General features: G+C 33.6%; 1 protein-coding gene across 1 annotated transcript in view; it reads left to right on the top strand.

Moving 5' to 3' along the window:
• Positions 1-2,245, top strand: part of LOC120636238 (DNA-binding protein D-ETS-3) — a 118,715-nt gene extending 116,470 nt beyond the window's left edge. The window contains exon 9 of the mRNA XM_039907614.1: positions 2,084-2,245. Coding sequence (XP_039763548.1) covers positions 2,084-2,208 — 125 coding nt within the window. The 3' untranslated portion in view covers positions 2,209-2,245. The remainder of the gene's footprint in view (positions 1-2,083) is intronic.
• Positions 2,246-13,051: the final 10,806 nt, after the last annotated feature.

The following is a 13,051-nucleotide window of genomic DNA, read 5'->3' as shown; positions in this document are numbered from 1 at the left end:
TCTTGTTTCCATTACAAAATAAAATGAATTAGAAAAAATTGCGCCATGATCAGCTAATATTTGACGCCATTAATTGTTTCACTAATTTATTGTTTCGTGTCATTTCGTACAAGGCTTTTAAGTTATGAATCGAGATAAAGTTTTCAAGAAACTTCAAATAACTAGGTACCCGTATTTACATAACGGGGGCACCTAGTTATATAACAGCTTCTACTACTTTAATTGCAGTCTCTTGTAATGGCCTACTTTAAAGTTCTGACAGTGGTGAAATAAGAGCCACTTTGGGAACAGTAGTTTTTAAAATACTAGTTACTTTATTATACTAGAATAGTACTAATAAAGATTGGCGATGGTAATAATACGATGACTAACTAATAATGCATTCGCGATTTTTTTTGAAATTCAACTTTTTTTTGAAGTATATGCATTTACTTATATTGTAACAATACAAGTAGATACATTATTGCGTGTGGATACTACATTTGCGGCACAGTATGGTGACACTTTTGGCAATAAAGGATCGACTCCACGAGTGAGTATATCCCGACGATGGACACGCCGCGCAATCAAATTCAATATCACTCAACAGAGGCAATCTCCACACGGTGATAACATCGCCGCGAGTCTGGACGAAACATGCTTATAAAGTTCCGTTAATATTGACAGCTATGTGTTTAGGAACAAGTGTTGTACTTCATTGTGGTAGGAACGGTTGTAACGTAGATACATGTCTCACAAATTTCCGGGGACAGTTTCTCCCTTGATTAGCCTTTGGGCGACGAGGAACACTGGTGTGTTCGTCGGGGAATCCGGGGATTCCCAATATGTGCTGAGGGTGTGCGTTGGTATCCATCATTACCGGGCTGTCTTCCAAGGATAAGTATCACACCAGAAGATGTAGGATCCCTGACAATTAATGAACAATAATGACGATATTTAAACTTTTCCTTCTTTACTTATACGTAAAAAAATTCCATACAATTCTTTCTACCCTATTATAAACACTTTCTTAAAAAAAAGCTGGAAGATGTAATGTATTTACAACTACATTTTATTAATATATCTACTGCAGATTTTAATCCTTTAGAAGTGAATTTTAGTAAATCAGTTTGTTAACGTATGCCACTTCTTCTACAGGAATATTTTCCTTTTAAACGTCCCTATGTTTAAAAAACCCTACCTATATCTAATGTCATAGCAATAGAGAAATAGATAAAAGTATTAAGCTTAGCCTTAAATTGTTTTTACATATCTAACTAACTTGTTACAAAGACAAAACCAGAAAAAATTAATTTATTCGGTAACTACTTCAAATGTACTACGACAGTAATTAGGTATATTTTTAACTTGTCAATAGTCACATCATACGGTGCCGCGTGTAGGTACGTGTATTTTTTTGTAATATTATGTAAAATACATTGAACCTCGAACTTATTTGAGTAACAATAAAATTAAGTATACTGCTACTTGTATTATTTTTCGTGTGTTTATACTAAAGCTCATCACGCATCTAGTCACGCTCGGCAAAATTATGTGAAACGGCATTTTTGGAATTTCACAGTATAGGTCATTAATGCATTTCTAGACAGACCATACGTTTAGGTACACGTACTATGAACCGGACACGTGACAGGCTTTGAATTTACGCTTTACATTATTTACGCGAGAGCATTTACTTACATACCTACATACATAACTTACACGCGAACTACCCGCTAACCGTTTGCAAACTTGTCTATAGTGCTTCTAAGACACACGGGAACCGCACTGTCCGTACATGTGTGCAGGTGTAGACACGCTTTAACATTTAATGATATATTTCGAAAATTGGCTGGAGTGCTCAATTCATATTATTTACTTATAGCTTTTCTGTTTAATGAAGACCGCTCAACAAAATGTTGTGAACGTATAATATTAATTATATTGTTTAGATTTTTACACGTAAATCGTCTTTGTAAGATAGAAGGACTGTAATAAAAATTCTATAAATTCAGCTGGTACTAGATGTGCGATGAGCTCTGTAGTGAAAATATTTTTATTATTACATATTATTAACTCAGGTTAGCAAACCACTTTGTTACAGCATCAATATTCCCGTCACCGTCATGGAGTAATTGGGGAGGCGGTGGAGGCAACCTCTACTCCCCCCATTCTATGGCTCCTCCCCACGTGACATCACACTTGGGCTCCTATCCGCACTACGCATGACCAACCTACAGAACGTCGGAATATCCACATTGAAGGAGAAGATAAACCCTGCAATGTGACTCTTTAAACAAAAACTGTCAAGTTTGACGTCTATAGTTGCGATCAAAAATGAGCAATTTCGATTTTAGTACAGAGAGCCGTACAATAAATATTTATGTTGTATGATTTATTTTTTAATTTAAAAATCATTATTATGGTCGGAAAAGTTGCAAAAAATTTTGAGGTCATCTCGTTTCTGAAAAAATATACACAAAGGACACTTTGAAAGATCTCTGCGTAATTGCAAGCCAATTTTTTTTTTAAATAAACACTTACTTTTACCCTCTAATGCAACACGAGCCGACTGAGTATTCTATTTAATTTCCGTACTGATTCTGTGGACTTCTTTACAATATCCATACTATATTAGTACATTTCAGCTTTAATCGAACCACATGTAAATTTCCTATCAGCTTTCAGAACATTACAGTATCTTTACTACTATATTACACTCGCAATCGTAGAGTTTTCGATTATGACAAACGATTAAAAATAACTGACCATAAGATTGTGTTAAGCTTAAATTTTTCCAATTTTACGGCTAAGATTGGCAAGCCGTTTATAATATTATAATTATCAATAGTACAGAATCTGCAACTCTAAAACCAGACCATATAATATTTTGATACGCTAAAGCTACTCTACTTGCGAGCGCTCGGGGTAGTTAAAATATTTTTAAATACTCGCATTCTTTTTTACCGTAATAACCGAATACATTTTTAAAACAAAACTTGTAAGAGTAAATTTTGACAGTTGACAGTTCTTGTATGAAGAGGTGAGAAATTTGACGTCGTGAATGTAACATTTATACATCTATGATTTTCAGATATCTTTTTTTTGATTATTTTTATGGTTTTTAATTTATTGAAATAAATTAAAATAACTTACTGTTTATTTTATTTATGAAACAATTCAAGAAATAAAATAAATAGCAAAACACATATTTTATCAGTTTAATAAAATTGATAGATTTTTTTCATTTCTAAATACGTATTTTTAATCAAAACTTTTAAATACTTGACTTTGATTATATCTTATCAGGGTTGACTATATATTTCTAAAAACCAGTAAATTAAAAACCATTAAAAATAATGCATAAAAAACTTTAAATTGAACTTTGATATGCATGTTTATTTGTTTTTTGTTGGCTATAACTTTCCTGCGGCTAACTCGCCGGATTAATCACATATTGTCGCCTTTTTATCAGGTATCACAGATTAATAAGAACATCCGGTAGACGATGGAACAAAAGTGTTTATAAAAAAAAGCCTTGTATTCACGTCAAGCACGTAATGTTAAATTAACTTATTTTGCCTAAATACGAGTATATACCAACCGTTCTTCTTCGGATGTGCCTGTTTTTGATGGCCTTTATCCTCTCCATCTTTTTCTTAAGTCTATGTGGGTATAGATCATATTAAGTATATTGTGCGTATATATATAGGTACTATTTATACTATTTTTTTCTAGAAGTTATTACTGTACCTACGATGTAAAGAAGTTTTGAGTTAGGAGCTGGATTTTTAGCTCGGTAATAACTTGCAACTTAAATTAATTTCTTATTTTAATTTTATTTGAAAGTGTTATCTTTCGAGTTTATGTTGAGATAATACTTATTTAAGTTTCAAGTTTTTATACAAGGCAATTATTAATATTATATTTCTACAAAGACCTCTCAGACCTGCATGAAGCAAAACTACTTACATCCGTATCGATAAATTATACCTACCTAAGATTTTTTGAATGATCCGAGCATAGCATAATGTGTTCCACCGACCTTTTTATTGAAGGATGGCATATCACGTCGTCTTTCTACAATCTGGTTAGTGAAATCTACTTGATTCATTATCGCAATTCAGAGTTATATTTGTGAATACGGATATAAGTCTTTAATCAAATGAATGTAAATATTAGTCATTAAATAGGTAGAAGTTTATTATTTATCTACTTAGGATATCAAATATATAAATTTTATTAAGTGTATGATAGTCATATATTAAGTAGAACTATATTATTTACTGATATCAAATATTGAAATTTTATTCATTGTATAATGTAATCAAAATATATTATAAGAACGTCTCGTATTAATTCTCTTAAGTTTAAATAATGGTAAACATTAGAATTTCTCTTCACATTCCTGAGGCACAAGTCAAGTATGGATTTTCAAGGATTTCCTGACGTTATGGGACAGCAGAGTAGTTTTTTTATGTAATTTGTTTGTGTTGTTTTAACGCATCAGCTGGGTGAAATTTCCGACAGCTACGGTAAACTAGACTCTGACTCTCTGTAACATTCAAGTCGTATCAAACTCGTCAACTAGTGCATTTTTTACATATAACCTACCACTACACAACGTGTAATTGAAACCCGAAATAATATTTATGAGACTATAGAGGTACATAATTTACATTCTCTGAGACTTATCTGTGAAACGAAACTCTAATAGTTTTTTAATAAAACCGTTGCGGTGGTACCTTAGAAACTTAGTGTCAGTTATTTTATGTAGCATATTAGATCCCAACATTTATTTCGAGCTATTTACGGCTTTAATATTATAGAGAATAAGTACGCTAGTAAATATCAGACTGTGAAACGAGGACTTTGCTTACTGTGTGAACAAACAAACCAACTAACATACTTTCGCATTTGAGTAATAGTTATCAGTATATTAACTGATGATAACTTTTTATAACATGATGGGTAACTTTTTTTTGGTTTTCTGGAACCGTTTGTGAAAACGTTTTTATCTTATTTTAAAATCATTTACAGATGATGACATTAATTTATATTACAAAAAAACAATACTATCGAAAATAAAGGAAATTCTCATGATGTTACCAAGATGTGGATTCGACTCAACCGTAGTCCGTATCCCTCGTACAAGATTTATGTGCTCACAATCATAAAGACGTTTCGAGTTTCGAAAAACTGTAATGACACGAGTCGAACTGAACTTATCCTCCTTCAGTTAAAACTCGAATTGATCCACACAGCCATCTGAAAAGTTAGGTGGACTAGCGACTCTGAAACATGTTAAATAAGGTTCATTGTACCTCATCATGTAGCGTTTTGAAATTCGAAAACGACGGCACTATTGCGAGCGTGCATACGTGTACTAACGATAATGTTATTGTATCGGAATCGTATTAAAGCGAAAAACTTAGAACAACAGACGCATAATCTTTTGCTTGGCCATACAATCTAAGGTACAAAAGGTGATTATTCTTGAAATGGGACATCTAGTACCTAGAGCCCAATAACCGTATCCAAAAACGTAAAATATCATGAGATCACAAAAATAAATGAAAGACAGTAAAACTTCTATTTTAAAATTTTAATAAATTAAGATAAATTTTCTAACAGATTGTTGGATAAGAAATAGTGTTAATTACAGTTAATTTGTCTATTTTTTATAGTATGTATAAAATAATAACACTTTGTCATTTTATCAAAATCATAAGATTATTTTTGGTCGCTGATAGGAGTGATAAACGTTTCAGTATTATTTGTATAGAATATTAAATAAGTTTTATGGTAGGTATCACGTGAAAAGAACGCTGACTATCTTACTGCGCATTGGGCGGTTTTTTGACAATACGTCTTGTCTAGTATTTTACGTTATGTTATTAATATTCAATACAGCAATTAAATATTAAAATACAAATAAATCACTCATATTTTGTATGTATATATGTTAATTTATATTTCCTTAGCTAGTTGAAAATAATCTCAGGGCAAATCTCAGGTTTTGTTTGAGAATAACCGGATTAACGTAAGATCATTGACTTCCTAGAGCATTGGCACTGGGGTACAAATATATACACATATAGAGTTATATACAAACTTTAAATTGTCCATTGCGCAGATCGAACACCAGGGCCCTTTTTTAAATGAGACCTAAAATAATAGCATAGGATGTAGGGGGTGTTAAATTACAATAAAATATAAAGACACGGCTGCAAATAAAATTAATTTGTAATATTTTGCGATTTCCAATTAAAATTGTACGGTCATTTATCTATTTGGCTAATTCCCAATAAGTATAAAAAATTGCTTTTTTGGTACTTTACATCCAAAAAGTTACTTAACTTTGTCTCTTTGATTCGACTCTTAAGAGGTTTTAATAAAATCATTGTCATCATAAAGAAATTTTTTTATCAGCATTTTATTTATATTCTCATGAACAAAATTATACAAATTAATTTTGTCTTTGGCAGTTATATGACTGATGAGAAATGTATAAAACTGATTACTGTCGGTTTCATAAGGCGTGGCCCGCTCGCCAAGTGTTTGCGAGCCTATTTTAACTAGTCTAATTAATATTTGAGAGGAGACTGCCACAGGACCAGTAAAAGCAAGGCCAAGCCGACGCATCCAACCCGCGTCCGCGGTGGCGTGTTTAATCAGCTTTCTATCACATGTACCCAACTAAATCTTTACGTGGTCTACAGAATCGGTAAAATGACAGTGCTATTTTTAAATGAAACCTGTTATGTTATTAGATGAACGGGTGATGATACACAATAAAATTAAAAAGGCTGCAAATAACATTAATTATTTTTTTTTTGTAATATAAGTGTGCAAAGCACCGCTTTACTCGTCTTAGCCACTACTCGCTACCACCCGCTTACCAACAATCACTTATAACCTTTTAAGAAATATCAGGAAATAAGATAGGTGCCAACTCTATGTATAATTTCTAATACTTCTTCTTTTCGTCTTCAATTAATTGATTTTACTTTGACTCAATTATTTACCTTTGGAAGTGGCTGGAGGAGATAAGTGGGAGAGCGTGTGTTTGAGGCCGAACTCGGTAGCAGCCCACATTCACTTTTATTAACCAAATAAATAAAAGGCAGGCCTCAGAGGCAACTTAATTCTATACCTTGTCATATTCGAATAATTTTAAGTACTGATTCTTTTTTCTCTTGCGTCTCCTGCTAGCTAGCTAGGCTAGTCTTGTGGCAGTGTGCGATCGACTAATACCAATATAATTACTATCAAAATAATTAAATAATGTTTCTGAGGGTTTGTATATACATAGTAGCTGTTATTTTTAAAGTGCAATCGTATATTACTTATAACTATAAAAATGTAGGAGATATTTAGAAAATGGTATTTCCTTCTTTAAAATATAAATGTCTGTTAAAAATTATTGTTTATATCTATTTACAGGCTTTTGGTTTTAGCCCACGTCAAATTGAGTTGAATTTGAGCTTTTCCAAAATAAGTTTTTTTTTAAATATTTTGTCTCGGGTTTACCCGCATTAAATACACAAATGTCGAATAGAAAAGGCCTAAACCTTCCGATAGCAAAAAATATATTTGGCAACAAAGAGAGAATAGCGCCTTAAAACATACAAATTTTATAAGCTTTATTATAATTACTATTAATTTAAACTAACATATTATTCAACATTTTGTTACTATTTATTTAGATGTTATTTAAAAAAACTAATAATTTATTAAGTTCGAAATAATTTCTTAAAAATTATTTAATATAATTTATTTAGTACAATTCATTTTATTTAAAACAGGTAAATTATGATTCGCCTCAATTTATTTATTATTATTATATATTAATTTAATAGCTATTTATGTTTAATGCCATTTTATAATTATGGCTTTACAATAATAAATACGACTAAGTACCTAGTTACCAAATTAGTGATGTTAGATTATTATTTTAAAGGCAAGGTAATTTTAAATTATTAAAAAAGCAGATACCAAACCTATTTACACAACGTTGTTTTACCTATTTTTAGTTATAATTATTGTGCATGATAAGGAAATATAAATCCATTTAGTCGTAGACCATTGTATAGATGTTATTGTATGAATAAAACTAATTAAACGATCTTGTTTCTTATTGTACTAAGACCCCTATTGGTTGTGAATTATTGTTATACAATAAAACAAACCGATCCTCATTTCTTAATTTATGAAGTCAAACTTGACAGTTCTTAATTACGAGTGATCCCAAGGTAATCGAATGGCCAGCCACGAGGTAGACAGGCGACATCAAACGAGTTGCTGGGAGCCGCTGGAAGCAAGCAGCCCGGGACCGTGGATTATCGAACTCCCTAAAAGAGACCTACGTCCAGCAGTAGACGTTGATCGGTTGAAGTGATGATGATGTTTATGAATTATTAAAGGCCACTTATGTCAACTGGATAATGTCAACTGAATACTTCTAAACTGAGACCTTATAACTTTTTACACAACATCAAATTAATAGTATGTAAGAATATCTTTAAATGTCTTCTGACTATGAAATAGCGAGCGGACGGGACAATTATTGTAAGCGGAAGAAATCACAGGCATGGTGAACTGCTAGTCGTAAAATTATAGTTTGAGGCGTACTAACTAGCGCCATCTATCGTTGTACGTAAAGTTGTGGTGGAATATATTCTCACTGAACGTTCGAACAGTTGCATCGGAACAAAGTACCTAGAGTCATTTAGTTAATAGTCTGAACGTCACATACTAGATGGCATTGCTTTTTGCTCGGTGTTACTTTCTAATTAACTATTTTAATTATCTTCACAAAATAGGAATATGAAATATAAAGTCTCTTTGCTCTATTAAAAAAAAATTGTGGAAAACGAGCAAGCAACGTCAAGCAATAGAAAAATTGTTAAATGTCAAAACAGTTATCAAACAAAATTACAAAACTCTTGTTCGAAACGGTTCTTGTCTCCTACGAAATCTTTTTTGTTTCCTTGTAAAGCGTTCTAATAAGATCATTTCGTGAAGCTGACGAGATTTTAGAATGATTCGATTTCGTTCTTTGATTTTCAGCGCCTTGCGTAACCGAAATGCTCTCGACCGCCATCAAAGGAACGCCAATTTTTATCACTACGACGAACCAACGCAACCATTTGACAATTTACCTTTTAAAGTCAGAAGCAGGTAACCTAGCTCTTTATTATCCTACTTACATTTGTGAGGATGCATGGATGTATGGATGTTTGACGTTCACGCAAAACTGCAAAACTCTTTTGACTTACATTTTTAATTAACCTAGAATATACTCTGGATTAGCAGGCTTACTTTATAGCCCCGAGAAATCAATGGTTACGATATTTCTAATAGACTAAATTTTACGAAAATGATCTAGTTGTACGTACCTCTAGCTATAAGCTCATCGTGGTAATTTGCCATAGCAAATTTTTGCAATTAGTTTAACAGACTTGCCAGCACGGGGAACACAGAATTAACCACAATCATCATCAAATATGTAGCTCTACGTGATCAAATCAAAAATGGAGATACATAAAAGCACTAGAGTTACCGACATAGCTAATCGAGTCGCGAAGCTGAAGTGGCAATAGGCACAGTGCCTGATTAAGCAAGCGAGGGGCCCGAAGCAAATTCTTTAAAAGAGCCCTTGATCTGCGTTGGGTTCTTAAGTATAAAGTGTGTTTGCGTGTGCGTGTGCGAGTGCGCGTGCGTGTGCGTGTGGGAGTGCGTGTGGGAGTGCGTGTGCGTGTGCGTGTGCGTGTGCGTGTGCGTGTGCGTGTGCGTGTGCGTGTGCGTGTGCGTGTGCGTGTGCGTGTGCGTGTGCGTGTGAGTGTGCGTGTGCGTGTGCGTGTCTGTCTGTCTGTCTGTCTGTCTGACTGTCTGTCTGTCTGTCTGTATGTCAGTCAGTCAGTCAGTCAGTCAGTCAGTCAGTCAGTCAGTCAATCATTCAGTCAGTCAGTCAGTCAGTCAGTCAGTCAGTCAGTCAGTCAGTCAGTCGGGCAGAGATGAGCGGTATTAAATATGCGGGGCACCGTTTCGCGCGGGGCCCGTAGCAATTGCTACTCTTGCATTACGTGGTAAATCCGGCACTGAATAGGCAGGGCACATAGCTCGGAGAACCGATGGACGTTGGGGTCTTAAGGTGCTGGAATGGTGACCCCGCACCGGTAAACGTAGCGTAGGTCGGCCCCCAACGAGGTGGACAGCTGACATCAGACGAGTCGCTGGGAGCCGTTGGAGGTGAGCGGCCCAGGATCGTAGATTGTGGAACACCCTACAAAATAACAGCATTGGACGTCAATTGGTTTTTATGATGATGGTGATGATTATCAAATTTCAACCCATTACCTCACAGAATGAGAAGGGCCGCAGACCGTAGTCCACTACGCTGCTGACCCAGTGCTGATTGGTAGACTTCATGTGCTTTAAACCTTTGACAATGTTAACAGCGCTATCTAGTTGCCTTACCGAGTTAACATCGCCGTCTTTTTTTCTAACAAAGTTAAAAGCGCCACCTAGTCAGGTTTAACAAAGTTATTAGCGCCCGCTTGTTAGATCTTACTGTATAAAAATTAATAAAAGAAGTTTACAGCATCATCTAGTTTTATAAATTGAAACTTCTCTTACAAAATTAATAGCGCCATCTAGTTAGGTCTTACGAGGTTAACAGCGCCATCTACGTGCCATACCGATGTAACATCGCCGTCTCTTTTCTCACAAAGTTTATAGTGCCACCTAGTTAAGTTATACAAAGTTAATAGCGCTATCTAAGTAGGTATTACGAAATTATTAACGCCATCTTATTATGTATGTAACGAAGTAGTATAAGAGAAGTTTCAAGTTCTCAAATGAAGATTTTAGCGCCATCTAGTTGACTTTCCAAGTTAATAGTCCATCTAGTTATATCTAACGATGTTAATAGAACCATCTAGTTACGTGTTACGAGGTCAATAGTGACATCTAGTTTTTGCGCCATCTAGATGTTCGGAACTTTGCGTAAGTTCGCTTCAGGGCGATAAAAAAATTTAAGACTATACCTGTAATATATTCGCTCTATGACAGAATAGTTTTATTCTGTAATTAGTAGGTAGGTACTAAAGTTTCTACATTTAATGTTAATGATAATAATTTAACAATTTAAATAGTGTTTAAATGTAATTTTATAATACCTAGTGTTTTAATATAAAATTGTAAATATAGTTTACTGTACAGTGTGTATGAACAATAATAGAAAGAATAAAAACACATAACTTTTTAGGTATCCCAAATGTAAAAATACCTTAAAGTTTCTATAATCTAATATATATTTGTTATTTTCTCGCTATTAAATGGAAAAGTTGTAAGTATGTATTACGCGATAGCAAAGTACATTTTTTGTTTATTGTGCCTTGGAATGCCTCACTAGACTCAGAATTCTAATTTACCTAATACATACTTCCTAGCTCGAATCCTTCACTAGCCCGGGATTTAAACTAGGCAACCACAACAAAAACAAACTTTGCCATCTTGTTGAACAAATAACTATTGTTTATTAAATTGTATCCTCCTGTGCCAACCCTACCAAAATAGGTATAAATTTTGCTCGCTTCTTAGAAGCTTTCTCCTCTGTGGCATAACCTTGTAAGAACTGCCTTTTACACCTATCGGCACGCAAGTATCGTTTGTGTAAATTAATACCTACATAAATTTAAGTCAGCAGTTATACAGAAACAAAGAGGGTTACTTCATGCTTTAACGTTTCTATTTGGATCATTAATACCTATTGTTCTAATTGTTCCAGATACGCGCTGACTTTTACTTTCGCATTCTTATTTGGTTCGGGACTGTGGGCACCCTATATCATTGTGTGGTATTCAATGGCCAAGAGAACAATGTAGTTCTATAAAGTTAAAATAAAACTTAACATATTGTTAAATTATTTGTCACATAATACTTACCTATTCTCAATGAAACTATCTTATTAGCACCATATAGCACTAGTGTTCGGTATTGTTAAATTATTTGTCACATAATACTTACCTATTCTCAATGAAACTATCTTATTAGCACCATATAGCACTAGTGTTCGGTTCTATAATTTTCAGTAATTATAGGGCTGTTTTTGCCTGGGACTGCAAGAAAAACGTGGCACCTGGGCGCAGGAACTAAATGAATATAGAGTTACTTAGTTAGTTTATTAGTTTTTGTCTGAGTATTAGAGATTCCATCAACATAATCGAATTAAAAAATTTCAAACTTCGAGGAAAAAGAGTAGAAAATCAAAAACCATTATTTTTTAAACCAGCGAATCCGCAAGAGCTATTGATCCTGGCCTGAGCTACTTTTTTTGTCCTGTGAAGGAAATAGTTTACAGGTGGCATGGCATAGACCTCCACTATTATCTAAAGGAGAAAAGATATTAAAACATCGATCCAGTAAGTTGGCTTAAATGTGGCAACTATTATTACCAATTGGAAATGATAAAGACTAACCAACGTCACATTTTTACGCTGGACACCATAAAAATAAAATAATAATTAAATAATGAAATACAGCCTTATTTTATTAAGAAGCAATATATGCTACATATCGTTAAGATTTAAGTATGAAATAATTAGTAACTACTATTAACACAATATTTTGAACACCAGGCCAGATTAGAAGATGTTCAGTATCTTGTATCAGAGTTTATCGATTACAAATAAACAAAAAAAAATCTTTCCTCTTTGTAATATAAGATTTGATAGATCAGTAACTGAACTGTTCTTATTTCATTTCGCTCAATCTATTGAAATTAACCGATTTTATAAACTTTAATATCAGTTGTTTTTGTGATTTGCTGCGCGTGCTGCTGCTAATCACAAAAAAAAACTGGTCAATCACAAAAAGGGATGTTTAATTATAGCATTTTTGTTCTTTGCAGCGAAGTTTATTGTTTGGTTTGTCAAAAGGGCGTCCAGTATAAAACGGTTAATTTAGGTTTTTTGAACGTTACTTATTCGGCTCGTTACCGGAAAACAAAAGGGTACGATAACGGTATTCAAATAAACCGGTCATAACCGGTTTCAATATACTTATT

This window comes from Pararge aegeria, chromosome Z, assembly GCF_905163445.1.
Source record: "Pararge aegeria chromosome Z, ilParAegt1.1, whole genome shotgun sequence".
Lineage (NCBI taxonomy): Eukaryota > Metazoa > Arthropoda > Insecta > Lepidoptera > Nymphalidae > Pararge > Pararge aegeria.
This window is presented reverse-complemented; position numbering and strand designations above follow the sequence as displayed.